The sequence below is a fragment of the Rhinopithecus bieti genome, unplaced genomic scaffold (assembly GCF_001698545.2).
Source record: "Rhinopithecus bieti isolate Rb0 unplaced genomic scaffold, ASM169854v2 scaffold_6380, whole genome shotgun sequence".
In the NCBI taxonomy this organism is placed as follows: domain Eukaryota; kingdom Metazoa; phylum Chordata; class Mammalia; order Primates; family Cercopithecidae; genus Rhinopithecus; species Rhinopithecus bieti.
In genome coordinates, this window is record NW_016806642.1 from 9,917,790 (window position 1) to 9,935,671 (window position 17,882).

The window sequence follows — 17,882 nt, forward strand, 5'->3', positions numbered from 1 at the left end:
CCTAGCCAGAACTTCCAACACTATGTTGAATAGGAGTGGTGAGAGAGGGCATCCCTGTCTTGTGCCAGTTTTCAAAGGGAATGCTTTTAGTTTTTGCCCATTCTGTATGATATTGGTGTGGGTTTGTCATAAATAGCTCTTATTATTTTGAGATACGTCCCATCAATACCCAGTTTATTGAGAGATTTTAGCATGAAGAGCTGTTGAATTTTGTCGAAGGCCTTTTCTGCGTCTATTGAGATAATCATGTGGTTTTTGTCTTTGGTTCTGTTTATATGCTGGATTATGTTTATTGATTTGCATATGTTGAACCAGCCTTGCATCCCAGGGATGAAGCCAACTTGATCGTGGTGGATAAGCTTTTTGATGTGCTGCTGGATTCGGTTTGCCAGTATTTTACTGAGGAGTTTTGCATCGATGTTCATCAGGGATATTGGTCTAAATTCTCTTTGTTTGTTGTGTGTCTGCCAGACTTTGGTATCAGGATGATGTTGGCCTCATAAAATGAGTTAGGGAGGATTCCCTCTTTTTCTATTGATTGAAATAGTTTCAGAAGGAATGGTAACAGCTCCTCTTTGTACCTCTGGTAGAATTCAGCTGTGACTCCGTCTGGTCCTGGACTTTCTTTGGTTGGTAGGCTATTAATTATTGCCTCAATTTCAGAGCCTGTTCTTGGTCTATTCAGGGATTCAACTTCTTCTTGGTTTAGTCTTAGGAGGGTGTATATGTCCAGGAATTTGTCCATTTCTTCTAGATTTTCTAGTTTATTTGCATAGAGGTGTTTATAGTATTCTCTGTTGGTAGTTTGTATTTCTGTGGGATTGGTGTTGATATCCCCTTTATCATTTTTAATTGCAGCTCTTTGATTCTTCTCTGTTTTCTTCTTTATTAGTCCTGCCAGTGGTCTATCAAGTTTGTTGATCTTTTCAAAAAACCAGCTCCTGGATACATTGATTTGTCGTATCTCTATCTCCTTCAGTTCTGCTCTGATGTTAGTTGTTTCTTGCCTTCTGATAGCTTTTGAATGTGTTTGCTTTTGCCTCTCTAGTTCTTTTAAAGGTGATGCTAGGGTGTCAATTTTAGATCTTTCCTGCTTTCTCTTGTGGGCATTTAGTGTGTTACATTTCCCTCTACACGCTGCTTTAAATGTGTCCCAGAGATTCTTTGTTGTGTTGTGTCTTTGTTCTCACTAGTTCAAAGAACATCTTTATTTCTGCCTTCATTTCATTATGTACCCAGTAGTCATTCAGGAGCAGGTTGTTCAGTTTCCATGTAGTTGAGCGATTTTGAGTGAGTTTCTTAATCCTGAGTTCTAGTTTGATTGTACTGTGGTCTGAGAGAGAGTTTGTTATAATTTCTGTTCTTTTACATTTGCTGAGGAGTGCTTTACCTCCAACTATGTGGTCAACTTTGGAATAAGTGCGATGTGGTGCTAAGAAGAATGTATATTAGTTTATTTGGGGTGGAGAGTTCTGTAGATGTCTATTAGGTCCACTTGGTGCAGAGCTGCATTCAATTCCTGGATATCCTTGTTAACTTTCTGTCTCATTCATCTGTCTAATGTGGACAGTGGGGAATTAAAGTCTCCCATTATTATTGTGTGGGAGTCTAAGTCTCTTTGTAGGTCTCTAAGGACTTGCTTTATGAAACTGAGTGCTCCTGTATTGGGTGCAATATATTTAGGAGAGTTAGCTCTTCTTGTTGAATTGATCCCTTTACCATTATGTAATGACCTTCTTTGTCTCGTTTGATCTTTGTTGGCTTAAAGTCTGTTTTATCAGAGACTAAGATGGCAACCCCTGCTTTTTTTTGTTTTCCATTTGCTTGGTAGATCTTCCTCTATCCCGTTATTTTGAGCCTATGTGTGTCTCTGCATGTGAGATGGGTCTCCGGAATACAGCACACTGATTGGTCTTGACTCTTTATCCAATTTGCCAGTCTGTGTCTTTTAACTGGAGTATTTAGCCAATTTACATTTAAGGTTAATATTGTTATGTGGGAATTTGATCCTATCATTATGATGTTAGCTGGTTATTTCGCTCGTTAGTTGATGTAGTTTGTTCCTAGAATCGATTGTCTTTACAATTTGGCATGTTTTTGCAGTGGCTGGTACAGGTTGTTCCTTTCCACATCTGGTGCTTCCTTCAGGACCTCTTGTAAGGCAGGCCTGATAGTGACCAAATCTCTCAACATTTGCTTGTCTGTAAAGGACTTTATTTCTCCTTCACTTATGAAGCTTAGTTTGGCTGGATATGAAATTCTGGGTTGGAAAGTATTTTCTTTAAAAATGTTGAATATTGGTCCCTACTGTCTTCTGGCTGGTAGCGTTTCTGCCAAGAGATCCGTTGTTGGTCTGGTGGGCTTCCCTTTGTGGGTAACCCGACCTTTCTCTCTGACTGTCCTTAATATTTTTTCCTTCATTTCAACTTTGGTGAATCTGACAATTATGTCTCTTGGGGTTGCTCTTCTCGAGGAGTATCTTTGTGGTGTTCTCTGTATTTCCTGAATTTGAATGTTGGCCTGCCTTGCTAGGTTGGGGAAGTTCTCCTGGATAATACCCTGAAGAGTGTTTTCCAAGTGGTACCTTTCTCCCCGTCACTTTCAGGTACACTAATCAGATGTAGATTTGGTCTTTTCACACAGTCCCATATTTCTTGGAGGCTTTGTTCGTTTCTTTTTACTCTTTTTTCTCTAAACTTCTCTTCTCGCTTCATTTCATTCATTTGATCTTCAATCACTGGTACCCTTTCTTCCACTTGATTAACTGGCTACTGAAGCTTGCGCATATGTCACATAGTTCTTGTGCCATCATTTTCAGCTTCATCAGGTCATTTAAAGTCTTTTCTGCACTGTTTATTCTAGTTAGCCATTTGTCGAATCTTTTTTCAAAGTTTTAGCTTCTTTTCGATGGGTTTGAACATCCTCCTTTAGCTCGGAGAAGTCTTTTATTACCGATCGTCTGAAGCCTTCTTCTGTCAACTCATCAAAGTTATTCTCCGTCTGGCTTTGTTCTGTTGCTGGCGAGGGGCTGTGTTCCTTTGGAGGACAAGAGGCGCTCTGATTTTTAGAATTTTCAGCTTTTCTGCTCTGGTTTCTCCCCATCTTTGTGGTTTTATCTACCTTTGGTCTTTGATGATGGTGATGTACAGATTGGGTTTTGTTGTGGATGTCCTTTCTGCTTGTTAGTTTTCCTTCTAACAGTCAGGACCCTCAGCTGCAGGTCTGTTGGAGTTCGCTGGAGGTCTACTCCAGACCCTGAATATCACCAGTGGAGGCTGCAGAACAGCAAGTATTGCAGAAATGTTGCTGCCAGATCCTTCCTCTGGAAGCTTTGTCTCAGAGGGGCACGTGGCTGTATGAGGTGTCAGTTGGCCCCTACTGGGAGTTGTCTCCAAGTTAGGCTACTCAGGGGTCAGGGACCCACTTGAAAAGGCAGTCTGTCCGTTCTCAGATCTCAAACTCCATGCTGGGAGAACCACTACTCTCTTCAAAGCTGTCAGACAGGGATGTTTAAGTCTAAAGAAGTTTCTGCTGCCTTTTGTTCAGCTATGCCCTGCCCCCAGAGGTGGAGTCTACAGAGGTAGGCAGGCCTCCTTGAGCTGCGGTGGGCTCCACCAAGTTCGAGTTTCTCAGCCGTTTTGTTTACCTACTCAAGACTCAGCAATGATGGATGCCCCTCCCCTAGCCTCGCTGCCGCCTTGCAGTTGGCTCTCAGACTGCTGTGCTAGCAGTGAGCCCACTCTGTGGGCGTGCGACCCTCCGAGCCAGGAGTGGGATACAATCTCCTGGTGTGTTGTGTGCTAAGACCGCTGGAAAAGTGCAGTATTAGGGTGGCAGTGTCCCAATTTTCCAGGTACCGTCTGTCATGGCTTTCCTTGGCTAGGACAGGGAAATCCCTTACCCCTTGTGCTTCCTGGGTGCACCCACTGTCTGACAAGTCCCAATGAGATGAACCTGGTACCTCAGTGGGAAATGCAGAAATCACCCGTCTTCTGTGTCACTCACGCTGGGAGCTGTAGACTGAAGCTGTTCCCATTTGGCCATCTTGGAACTCTGTAGCACTATTTACAATAGCAAAGACACGGAACCAACCCAAATGCCCATCAGTGATAGACTAGATAAAGAAAATGTAGCACATACACACAATGGAATACTATGCAGCCATAAAAAGGAATCATGTCCTTTGCAGGGACACAGATGAAGCAGGAAGCCAACATCCTCAGCAAACTAACACAGGAACAGAAAACAAAACACCACATGTTCTCAACTCCTAAGTGGGAGTTGAACAATGAGAACACATGGACAGAGAGGGGGACAACACATACTGGGGTCAGTCAGGGGGTCGGGGCAAGGGGAGGGAGAGCTTTAGGACACATAGCTAATGCATGGAGGGCTTAAAACATAGATGATGGGTTGACAGGTGCAGAAAACCACTATGGCACACATATTCCTATGTAACAAACCTGCAGGTTTTGCACTTGTATCCTGGAACTTAAAGGAAAATAAAATAAGTTGTCTAAGTACATCGCACAAGTTGAAATAGGAGAATATAAAATGGTCTGCATTTCTACTGTACTGTAGCCATAGATGATGCCTTCCTTCTCAACTTTTCTAGCATTGGTTACTGAGACCAATCAAACATGATTTATTTCATACTCAGGGATTCCCCATCCAAGTATGAGCTCCTTAAAACCAGGGACTGATGAGGTCCAATTCATTTAATTCATTTCTGTAGCCTGGCACAACAGTATCGCACAGAACATGCTCTGAATCCATCTACCCACCTATGCTTCCATTTACTTTGAAAGAGAATTTGAGGCAGTCATGTATAAAATAGCATTATACTAAGAAATGTAAATTAACAGTTATTTGTATGCACATCCAGCTTTGGATAAGATCATTTTTAATTGGCTGAACATTTAGAAGAGTTGGTAGGCAAATCAGATCATAACATAAGCAGATATTTTCAATTTAACAGTAAATGTGAGTGTGTGTAACCGAGCTTAGGTCTCACTTTGTCTGTATTCCACATTTGATCTCTCAGAAGCCTGCCAATCTCTTGACCTCAACTCCCAGTCATCATTATTACTGTCCTCATTCAAGTCCTTGTGGCTTTTTGTCTGTTGACTAATCTACTAAAACTAATCTCCCTGCCTCTGGTTATGTGTCCTCAGGCCTTTATCCTCATGGCTTCAAAGCAGAGATTTTTACAACTGAGATATGAATATGTCCACATACTCTTCTAACGTTTCACTGGTTCCCCCTTGGTCTGCTAGACGAAGTTCAATTCCTTAGCATGTTTTACAGAGATGTGGCCTCTGCCCTGCTCTCTAACTTTTATTGTAAGCCATTCTTCTAAGAATAGTTTGTGCCACAGCTGAACTTCTGGACTATTTGCCATTACCCTCAAATTAGCCTTGTTATTTTTCACTTCCATGTCTTTCTTCCCATACAAGTTTCCTACCAATTCCACTATCTGTACCCTTCTTTGCCTGGTTTGTCCTTATTTATCTTTTAGGGCTCAGCACAAATGCCTTCTCCCCTGTAAAGAGCTTCCTAAACTAGCTTTGTGCCAACTCTGTACCGTGTACTTCTGTTATAGCACTCATCTCACTTTTATGAATCTTCTGTCTCCCCTATTGGACAGCCTTAATAATTCAACAAGTTTGTATTAAGTACCCTTCTATGAACCTGGCACTAAGCTGGATACAAAGAGAACTTGTCTTTATTTTGTGGAGTTTTTTTTTGAGATGGAGTTTTGCTCTTGTAGCCCAGGCTGGAGTGCAGTGGTGCGATCTCAGCTCACTGTAACCTGTGCCTCCCAGATTCCAGGTGATTCTCCTGTCTTAGGAGAGTATCTGAATAGCTGAGATTATAGGTGCCCACCATCAAGCCTGGCTAATTTTTGTATTTCTAGTAGAGACGGGGTTTCAACATGTTGGCCAGGCTGGCCTTGAACTTCAGACCTCAGGTGATCTGCCCGCCCCAGCCTCCCAAAGTGCTGGGATTACAGGCATGAGCCACTGTGTCCTGTATGGCCCTTGTCTTTAAGGGGCTCAGAGTGTTCTAGAAAAGGGGATTAGTAACTAATAAGAATAACAGAGTGTGCTAAGAGTTGGAGTTGGATCTTAAAGGACAAGTAAAATCATTGAGATGGTAAAGAACTCCCCAAGCAGGGAAAGTAGACTGTATAAAGGGACAGAGAAGTGCAATGACAGGAGGCATGGAGAAGCTGTGAGGAGGGCAATCTAGTGTAAATAACAGGCACATGTGTGGGACTGGAGGGGATAGACCATGAACTGTATAGTGTAGCCAGAAAATTATCTGAGCCATGTCTCAAGTGGCTATGGGGAAAACTGAAGGATTTGGGCTGGGGAGTAACATGTCATTTTCACGGAGTAGAATACCACTCTCATCACTCTGAGAAAAATGGGTTGAAGTAAAGGAAGATCAGGTAAGAAGAAGGGCTGGTCATCACTGCCTGCTGTAACACTTCTTCCTTGAGCAACACAAGCTGCATGAGTACGACATGTTAAGCTGTGCGCTAAGAGAAAGTAAACCCCGATTCAGGGGTCTGTAATCCTCCAGATACTGGGTATATAGGTCATGTGACAAAATGGACTAGTCAATGACATAAAAAACATCCATGACCCTATTGAAAAAGTGTCAACTTACCAATTTTCCAGTAACGCTCTGACCACCTTCATTCAGCCAGAACCCAGGTACCATGGCTGAGAAATAAGGCCCCCAGACGCCTGGTACAAAAATTGGGTCTTTGCTGATCTGGAAAGAAAGATGGAAAATATGTGAAAACACTGACTCTCAGGGGTAGAGGAAGGGTTCTCCTCCTAATATTTCTATGACCATGGAATTCAGCTTCTTACTGAATGCCTTTTATGGTGGGGAAGTCACTCTCTCCCAAGAAAGGCCATGGCTCCTTTTTTTTAAGAAACTTTCCTGATAAACTCATTTAAATGTCAAGGTAATAAAAATGATCATTTTGGAAGGAAACTGATAAGGTGTTTCCCTGTTGGCTCCCTCATTATGGCAGAGATTGCAAAGGTGGTCCCCATTCTCCACGCTTCCTGTGTCAACACCCTTTGCAATGAGACTTTGCAGCTCCTCACACTGAGATGTGGGTCTATCTCCCTACCCCTTCAATCTACGCCAGTCTTGTGACTTGTTTTGCCAAGAGAATGAGGCAGATGTGAGACTGGGCCAGTTTTCCAAGCCTAGGTCTCAAAAGGGCTGTGTGCTTCTGTTCTTTCACTCCTCAAACTTGGGCCACAAGAACATGCCCTGACCACGCTGCTGGGTGACAGGAGATGTGCAACAGAGCTGAGTCTGTTCAGTGGTCTCAGGTGATTTCCCAGATATATGAAAGAACCCAGGCAACACCAGCAAATATTCCTAGGTAATCAGTATTGACCAGCCCAGATCATCAGACTCACCTAGCCAACCAACAAACTAGTGAGCAAAAATAAATGTCTACTGTTGTTTGTCACTAAGGTTTTGTATTTGTCTGTAACTTAGCATTTGGGGGACAATAATAACTGATATATTTCTTTCCTTTTACAAACATGTACTGCTACCTACTAACAATCCCGTCCCCCTATTTGGTGCTGGGGAAACAAAGATGAATCAGAGTTCTTACTTTCCAGAAGCTCCCATCTAGTGGAGGAGCTATACAAATAAATAGACAAATAGAATATAGTGTGGTTCATGAGATGGTAAAGACAAAATACAAAATATTGTGGATGGGCACAGGAGGTGAGGAATGTGCTAAAGATTATACAAAGATAGAGGCCACCATTTAGATATATAACCCAAGGCCAACTGCCCAGAATCAAGTAGTAAAACTTCAGTCATTTTGATTTCCCTGAGTTGCTAGCTCTCATAAACAAAGCATAAAACATAAGCTTTACCCCCTGTCAGCGTAATTTGATGAAATTAAAACGTAAGCTTTAGGTCCTTGTCAGCATGATTCAGGAAAATTAAATCAATCAGCTATAAACAAATCAGTTTAAACAGTCCTGTTTGCCCTGAAAAAAAAAAATGTTAACACATAACAGCCAATGACTAAAAAGGTCAAAATACTTTCTCCTTAATGTTTCATAAACTGCACGGTAACTGCCATAAGGTGAACTTCTTACCACTTGAAGTCTTGCTGATGGCAATCTGTACTTTTTGTAAGATAGTAAACTTTCAAATTTTCCTTATTCTCATTTTATTTTGACAAGTGGAATGGTACAGAGGTGGCTTCTTAAAAGAAAGGAACATAAACTAAGTTTGAAAAGACTAGTAGGATTTTGCTAAAGTAAAACAGGCATTCCAGGTAGAGGGAAGAGCCTGAAGAAAGCCATGTGGGTAAGAGAGGTGCTCTCAGTAATCAAGATAGTGCCATTTTTTTTTTTTTTTTTTTTTTTTTTAAACAGACCATAGCAGTCCCTTCAACTGTAAGGAAAGCATGTAAACAGACGAACTAGAACAGGTGGGGATAGACCATGTGTTCACTCATCTACAGTGGTACATGCTTCTCATCTATTCAGCAGTAAGGAATGCTGATGTCACATTTATGGTCACAGAAATATTTAGCTAGAGGGTAGGGAAGAAAAGGGAGTTAGGCATACAAGTTGTATTCCAGCAGGTCTTGAGGTTGGGCAGAGAATCTATTCATTTATATATTTCACAAATATTTACTCAGCCCTTACTATGTGCTTGGTAATGTGCTAGGCCCAAAGGATACAGAAGTGATTACTAGCATTGTAGCATGGGGACAGACCTTATTTAATTGTCTTGACCTCAGCTACCCTGGTTATCTCTTTACTAAACCAGAGATTCCACGAATCAGTAGGATTTCCAACCCCAGAATGGGAAGGGGGTGAAGGAAGGCAAAAAACAAAAACAGCATAACATTGTCAACTTTAAATTTTGTCAAATAAGGACAATTTTCAAAAGGAACATTTTAACATCAAAATAGAAAGAATAATCTCAGGGAGAAAAAAGACAGGCTTTCATAAGAAAAGTAAGTTCAGCTTACATTAACATATGCATTCATTTCTTTACTGGTTCAACAGACGTTAGGCACAGAGATAAATGGTGAACAAGAGCATAGTCCTGTCCTCACAGAGCATCTGATCTTGAGAGGGAAGCAGACCAGAGTGACCAATTACACAGGTTTGGCCAGGACTTTCCCAGTTTCAGCACTGAAAGTCTTGCCTTCTGGAAAGCTCAGTCTCAGCGAAGCTGGGAAAACTGGCTATCTTAAGACAAACATTAATCAGATCATTACACAAATATGTAATTACCAACTGTGAAAATCAATGAGGGAAAGCCAAAAGGTATTAACAGAACACATAAGTGAGGTAACTAATTCAGTCTAGGTGACAGGGAATGCTTCTCCGAGGAAACTGTATATGAATTAAGATTTAAAACATGCATGGAAATTATTCAGGTGGGTGAGTTTGAGTGTGGTGTGTACGCGCGCGAGAGAAAGAATGCATGAGTGAGCTATGGCGAATGTTCCAGCCACAAGGAGCGCATACTAACTGGTACTTATTTTCATCACTCTGCCTTTATTTGCCTAGTGAAAATTTTATCAGGTGCCAATTCTAGAAATTTCTTTCCTAAGTCCCAGAGCTTCTTTGAGGTAAGTGAGGCAGTTCATATTCATTACCACTTAGGACCCAGGGTTTGCACAGGTAGAGCCAAAGCCAAATCGTCTCATTCTGTGTCTTGCACCCCCCTGCTTCCAGAACTCCCGGCCCCATTTGAGAGATTAGTCCCCGAGAGGTGTAAGTTGTCCATGGTTAGTACATGGACGACCACGATGGGATTTAAACTGAGGCAGATGTTGACCTCAAACTCTATGATGATGCTCTTTACTTGTATGCATAAATTGCTTAGGAAGGATACACGTCACTTCCCTTCTTCCCATCCCCTGTCCCACAATTTGGGGATGTTACTGCATCGGCTGCAGCAAGACTTCATTAGAAGATTATGGCTTTGCTGCTCCAAAATGTCAGAGGATGATTTTGCTTGGCTCTGTCCAGGGAGAAAGTTTTGAGTTGACCTCTTTTTGTGGCCACTCATCTGGAATAGCACATGCTTCTCCTCAGACATCCTGTGTAAAGCAAGGAAACAAAGAGTACTTCTAGTCACTTTCAAACCCTGTGTTCTTAGAAGAATCTAGGATTTCCTGGTTTGTTTTGGGAGAGAGAAAAAGAATGCACACTTGTGTATTTATGTGTCATTTAATCTTTTGCAACAAACCTAAATATTTAAAAATGTTTTTGTGAAAGCTCCTTCTATGCTGATGGCTGTCTTGGCCTGGAGGCTGCTCCATGACCCTAAAGAAGGGGAGCTCATCATACCACATTGATGACAGGTGTCCATGCAGGACACTGACTTCCCAGTAATAACGGTACTGTTGGCAGCAACAACAATAGCTGAGACTTACTGTGTACTTAGTAAAGGCCGGATTCTAAGCATATTACAGGTATTAAATCACTTAATCTTCACAGTAATTCTAAGGGAAAATTCTGTTATTATTCCTATTGTACAGATATGTAAACTGAGGCAGAGAGTTAAATAATACGCCCAGTATTACAAAAACTGAAGGCAGTCAGGCATCAGGCTCTATATTTGTCTCTGCCAAATTATAGTCTTAATTTTAGGCTACCATTACTTCTTTGAGTGTTTCATCTGTTTTGAAGAACAGAAAGCAAGGGCCATTAGAGCCAACACAGACTTACTCAAAGTGAACATAACCTTCTGGCCTTGATGACAAGTGGGTTAGGGAATCTTCATTTCTTAAAAAGTTTTTGTTAGGTGTTCCCTGATACACCAGTGAACAATAGAAGAGAAAGTAGGGGTCGGGACAAAGGCCCATCGTGATTCTAGTCCTGACTCTGCCCAATTCTCAGCCAGGTGATCTTAAGTAAGGTAGCCTTTCTGAGCCTCAGTTTCCTCAACTCCAAAATGGGAGGAATGCATGAATGCTAGAGGACTTTTGTAAAGATTAAGTAAGCTGTCACATATAAATGGTTTATTATATGTTAAACACCAAATAAATGTTAGCTCTCCTTGAAATGAAGCTTGTATGATGGAATAGTCAGGTGACTGGCTGAACAGCCACAGGCAATAGTAATCACAACTATGTAAGGGGGTCTCTAGATTTGTCCTTGGTCTTAGTTTAGTCAACATGCTTAATAATGGAGTAGAAGATGATATAGAAGAAAAGCTTATATTTTCAGATGCTAATGCTTGGAAAAATAGCTTATGTGTTCAAATTAAGATTCGAAATTACCTCAAAGAGCTAGAACACTAAGCAAAATTAAGAAAACAGGTAACATTTATTTACTTATATAGTTAAAAACTTACACTTAAAAGGTATGGGTAGTATTCTCTTTCATAGGCTTGGTGGTGGGAATACTGGTGTTCATTTTGGTATTTTGTTTAAACTGTACTTAGACATTTGGTGTACTCTTTGTGTCTAATACAAATATCATTATAAAACTTCAAAACAACAAATAAAAACATTTGTTTGCATGCTGTATGTCAGACACTGAGCTCAATAAGGCTATAAAAATAAGGCAAAATATTACTACTACTACTACTACTACTACTACTACTACTACTACTACTACTAATAATAATAATAAAGTGGCATGGTTCCTTTCCTCAAGGAGTTCCTAATCAGACAGGGCAGCGAGGTAGAAATAAAAAAATAACAACAAAACATGGCAAGTGCTATAAAAAGGTAAGAGAGGAGTGCAGTACGAGCCCAAAGGAAGGAATAATTCACTGCCTGGGAAAAGAGTAAGCATTTCACAGAGGTGGCCACCTTGAAGCAAGGTCTTGAACGAGGAGGACATACTTTCTTGGGCAGAGAGGAAGGGCAGCCCAGGCAGAAACAGCTATGTAGACAAGGCTCAGAGTCACGAAGCTGTGCACACATTTTGATTTCAGGGAGCTCCATAGAAAGTTCTGCATTTTTCTTTAAATAAAAGATCATGTGGTTTGAAGGATGGGTATAGTTTTGCCTCAACAGATCCTACTGATTCTCAAAAATCCAATTTTAAAACAATTACGGTTGGGAAAAAAAAACCATTGAAAAGAGCCTTTATATCAGTTAATAATTATAATAATAAATCACATAGAAATAATAAAATAGTCATTGCTAAGAGTTATCTGCATTTATCATATGCTACAGACTCTTCTAGGCTCTTCACCTATATTATCACATTTAATACTCATGACAACCCAATGAGAGAGGTCCTATCATACTTACTTCACAGATGAGGAAATAGAAGCTGCAGGAGGTCAAATAGCTAGTAAATAGAAGAGGAAGGCTTTCAGGATCCAAATTATGAACCACCAACTTATTTCCCTCTCTATAACTAGCTCTCCTCAGCTATAAAATCAATTGATTGGACTAGAAATGTTTAATATCTCTTTTGTCTTTGAGGTTTTCTAAGATTTCATGAAGTTGAGTCATTCCAGCCCAGCTGGTCAATCAGAACTCTTTAGCTAGCTATTTCAACATAGACTCTGCCCTCACATGGCCTGGACTTCATGGGATTGTCTTGGGCTAAATCCTGGAGCTTCTTGAAGTACTCACTTTGTTCTATTGGTAGTACCCTTAGTACTTGCTGTGCTCCATAACCTGTGGCCAAGATTATTGTGGGTTTTTCTGTCAACTTCATGAGTTGTATTTAATGGCTACTGTCTAAAACATCTTACATTAGCTGATTAAGTATTCAGTAAATATATATTGGATACATATTGAGTTCAAACTACTGTTTTAAACATGAAAAGATATAGAAAGACAGACATCAGAGCCAGCAAGTAAGTGATGTAGTCTCTGTCCTCCTGAAGTTTACAATCTAGGGGGACTTGGAATTCAGTATGGGCTGGGACATAACCCAGGTATCAAGTGACTTGTAGGTGTACGTTTGTATTCAGACTCAGAGTTACCCTGACAGTCTACAGAGTCAAACACAGTCAGTCCATATTATAGCTGGAGACACAGGGATGAAGAGGATAAGCAAATTGTCCAGGATCATAAAGATCAGAAATGATGGAGCTGGGATTAGAAGCCTCTTTCCATGTGCTCCTGCCTCTCTTTGTGTCGATGCCCAAGTTGGCTCAATGAGTGCATGCCACTGGCTTAGTTTCATCTAAGGCAATGTGCCCGTCAGCCGAGTTTCCCTGTGGTGACAAAGCCCAGAAGCCTGCTCACACCTCTTCTGGGAGAGATGACTGGGCTCAGAGAGGGGAGCTGCTCCAGCTCCATTTGTTCTGCCTGCCTGCAACGCCATCACCCTGAGGCTGGCCTAAGCCTCTGGCAGGGGCAAGAGGCAGGCTCCAGGCGCCAGTCGTCCTGGGAGGGAATAGGAGGTTTTGTTTTGAATGCCTCCGGCCAGGTTGGGAATTTTAGAGGGTAGCCACAGGCATGTGTGGGACCGGGTATTTCCGTGGTGGCTCATCTCTCCCTCCAAATGGACTGTGCTATCGTCTTACTAGAGAAAAACCATTTGTACACAATCCAGCCAACTCCTAGATCACCACACAGTACCAAAAGAAAAAAAAAAAGCATAGAGAATTTTGTTTATGAATGGGGGCTCTCAGCACTCACCTTTATTTCTGCATTTCTCAGACTGAATTGTAAATAGCTGTTAATGTCTGCCTCTCCCATGAAATAGTGAGGAGTTATATCTTATCTTAAAGGCAGACACATGATTTAGTAACATGAGCACAGACTTAGCAGTCAGACAAACTTGGGTAATTCTGGTTAGGTCATTTGCTGACCTGAGACTCAGTTTCCTTATCTGTTGATGGGGATCATCTCATTGACCACAGAGCTGTGTCTAAGTCCTAGATGGGGTAATGTATATAAAGATCCTAGGACACAGTATGCTCTCAAGGCACGTTAAGCCACAGACGGCTAAATTCTACTCCTTTTTGGGACAGTGGAAAAGTCTGGTGTCCAAAGAGCTTGGTGCAGGTCCAGCCTCTACTCATTTTTAGCTTCATCTCTTTGGTAGGCTCTTCTTTCTCTTCCCTCCTGGATTCTCCCCCATGTTCATCTCACTCCCTACATCTCTTAGGGTCAGCTCATCCAGTCCTACTTGTGCAATGACAATTTTTATCCCACACTCAGGCCTTGCTCGTGAGCTCCACATGGGACCTTTGACCTGGATGGCTAATCCACATGCCTTGTTCTGTAGCTCTGGGATGAAGGATGGCACGTTATATTTTTGACACATCAGATGTGTCTCTGTCTCAGGATACCATTCTTGACTTCCTGATCATTCATCGCTCTCATCTGACAATAGGTCACAGTGCTCTGTCAAATATTTTTCAAACATGTCTTCCTGTTTCGAACTATTGCCACCACTTTAGTCCAGCCCTTCATCATTTCTTGCTTGGGTTATTACGAGGGTGATGAAACTGGATTAAACTCGTTTCCCTGACTCAAATAGTGTCCTCCACCCTGTACTCTCTTAAGCCTCACTCAGAGAATCTTTCATACCTCCACCACAATGATCTTTCTAACACACAAATCTAATTCTATCATTTCCCTTACTAAAGTCCTTGAGCAGCTTGCCACTACATATGAGACTGTCTGATCTAGCTTTTACCTTTTTGTCTCATGAAATCCCTTATGTTATCATTTCCCAATCCTCTGCCCCATCACTTTTATTGCACCAAGCCCGTCACAAGCTAGGCCCCAGACTAAGTGAACAACCTGAAATTCCTCGTGTGCCATTTTCTTTCTCAACTCTTAGTGTTCATAAATTCTCCTCTCTCTGATTAGAGGGCACTCCCTCTCGTCTTCCCCCGGCTAATTTATACCTATTCTTTTATTTTGTTATATATATATATATATATTGAGCCTTGCTCTATTCCCCAGCTGGAGTGAAGTGGCAGGATCTCGGCTCACTGCAACCTCTGCCTCCTAGGTTCAAACGATTCTCCTGCCTCAGCCTCCCGAGTAGCTGGGATTACAGGCGCCTGCCACCACGCCCAGCTAATTTTTATATTTTTAGTATAGATGGGGTTTCACCAGTGTTGGCCAGGGTGCTCTTGAACTCCTGATCTCAAGTGATCTGCCCGCCTCAGCCTCTCAAAGTGCTGGGATTACAGGCATGAGCCACTGCACCTGGCCACTTATACATATTCTTTTAAGAACATGCATAACCCAGCACTTTGGGAGGCTGAGGCTGGCAGCTCACTGGAGGTCAGGAGTTACGAGACCAGCCTGGCCAACATGGTGAAACCCTGGCTCTAATAAAAATACAAAAATTAGCTGGGAGTGGTGGCACGTGCCTGTAACACCAACTACTTGGGAGGCCGAGGCAGGAGAATCGCTTGAACCCAGGAGGCAAAGGTTGCAGTAAGCCAAGATCGTGCCACTGCACTTTAGCCTGGGCGACAGGGTAAGACTCCGTCTCAAAAACAAACAAACAAACAAAGAACATGTATAACACTGAACTCAATGTTATCTCCTATGAAAAGCCTTCTATAAACCCTGACCTCTACCACAATGCTGGGTTAGGTACTCCTGCTGCATCTTCACTTAACTCTGTAATTCCTGTATTTTAGCTTGTCGTAACATACTCTACATGTGTTGTAAGTGTACATCTCTATAAATACATCTGTAATGTGTACTACAAGGTAATGTGTACCTGTTTGTAAATTACATCACTAAACATATGTAGGACATGGCTACCATTATCATTAACAGGACAATGACACTAACATTAAGGGCAATAATAGGATATAAAACACATCTAATATTATCTGTAAGCAAGAAATGGTTAACAAAGATCGGGCTTACCAAATTTTCCTCTCCTCTATTTGGGGGTTTCAAAATGGCTAAGAGTTTGCCCTTCCTAGAAACCCAATCTCTTTATTTCAGTCTCAGTAAAACAAGATACGCACAAAACCTATCCACAGATATCTCCTGAGGCTTAGCAGTTTGAGTGGGCGGGGAGGGCACTGAGCTGGTCTGTCACCCTATCAAACACTCCTCAAATTTGGATAAAGGGAGGCAGTCAAATGTTGCCTGCAATGTCCTGAATTACTTGCAAAGTATTTTGGACTCCTTAAATCCTGAATTCCTTATCCTTTATCATTCTTGAAACTCATATGTGATCACAGATAAAATTTAATCCATATGTTTCTCATTCATTTATAGTTAATGTACCCAGATTGCTTTGCAAGAGAGATAGAATAGCCAAAAAACTTGGAAGCCTTCCAAAAGTTCATCCACATTTTCTCTCTCCTGTAGACAAGAAGCCACACTTGGCCTTCTGTATACAAATGCCTAACTGGCTCCAGTGAGCCCAGACTGGTTTTCAGCTTTGAAAGCTCTGAGAGCTGTGTGCCTTCAAAGATATAAAATTATATCATGTATTTTTCACAGTCCAAACAATCTGTGGTGGGTAAACACATATTGGTCTATTCTATGGATCAGGCAAGGGAGGAGGAACAGGTGGGGCAGAGTGGGTGCAAGGGAGAGAGCTAATGAGGAGGTAGCGTGCTCTGTCTGCACAATACTCATCAACTGCAGTCTTAGCTCTGTTGCTCTGACATCACGTAGTGAGGTGGATCCTGAGTCAGAACCATATCTTCTATTTCTGTCAAATCCTCCAGGAGTGAGCATAGTACTAATTATGAATTAGTTCTCTAATACGGCAAAAACAATGCTCTTTTTTTGATTCTAAACTGGCTGGTAGGAAAAATAGCTGTCTCCTGCGGACTTCAGAGTTCTGTTAAAAGGATGCCTGAGGGCAGGCAGTCTCCAGCCGAGAGTCTCTGCTGTGTGACCTTGGTCTTTGGGGTGTTCATCTGAAAACTGGGACAAATAAGACCTCTCTTACAGATCCGTAAAGATTAAATGTGGCAGAGTCTATTACTGGCCTTGGTGCAGTGCCGGGTACATTCAGTGACCTAGAGAAATGTAGCCTGTGTTAATATCATCACCTCCATACAAGCCAGGGTGAGTTTCTTATTTATGGATTGGAGCTCATGTGGGGGTTTAATTTTTTTTAAAAGACTTGACACTATCTTGACTAGAATTCTGAAGCTGGGTACAGAGGTTATACTGGCTCTAGAGAAGAGGGAGAAAGAATCAACACAATCACTCAGATGGGTTAATTTCTACTTGTAAGATCTGTCGGTGGGCATAAGTAAAATTGAGGGTTTACCCTGTTTACCGCATATTGTATAAAGGCAAGGAGAGCCTTGCTTGATTTATATTCAAGCATCTTTTACTAAAAGTCAGAATTTCTGTGCATAAGCATCAATCGTTGCCTTTTGGAAGTATTCCCCAATAGAACCCACTCTTGCTTCTCAGGCTTAGCTCAGAGGAATTCAGGATACATCCATACCAGTCTAGACCTGAAGAATCCTGACCTTCAAAACACTTTCTCCATTTTTGGCGGGATAGAAGATGAGAAGACTAAACTGAATAGGCAAAAAGAACTCAAAACTCTCCATAGACACCTGGGTAGCTCCCCTGCTTGATTGCAAAAGTATTAGGAACGGAGAGGTGTTTATCAAATATCAGTGGAAGTGATGAGGGTGAAGGAATTTAACCCTTCCACCTTCTCTATAACAAAGGGGATTGACGAGAGGATTAAGAAAGTGTGATGGCTGGATGGGAGGAAGTCAGCAGAAGAGAACTGAAGAGAGAGGGTCTGAAAGCCTACATTCCCTAGCCACCTGACATGCTACCTGGGACAGCACACAGTGGCACATGTGCCAGCACATCTGTGGCAGGCAGAACTGCTCACAGCCTCTTTCTTGCCAGGTCTGGACTAGGCCTGTGAATCCTTCCCAGGCCTGGGTGCCTGGGAGCCACTGCAATCAGC

General features: G+C 41.9%; 1 protein-coding gene across 14 annotated transcripts in view; it reads right to left on the reverse strand.

Moving 5' to 3' along the window:
• FGGY (FGGY carbohydrate kinase domain containing) overlaps positions 1-17,882 on the reverse strand; it is a 457,075-nt gene that overhangs the window by 160,773 nt on the left and 278,420 nt on the right. For all 14 annotated transcript variants that reach the window (XR_001886587.1, XR_001886588.1, XM_017877238.1 and 11 more), the window contains one exon: positions 6,676-6,783. Coding sequence is in view for 12 of the 14 variants with exons in the window: in XM_017877238.1 (XP_017732727.1) it covers positions 6,676-6,783 (108 nt within the window). In the remaining 2 variants the exon portion in view is untranslated. The remainder of the gene's footprint in view (positions 1-6,675; positions 6,784-17,882) is intronic.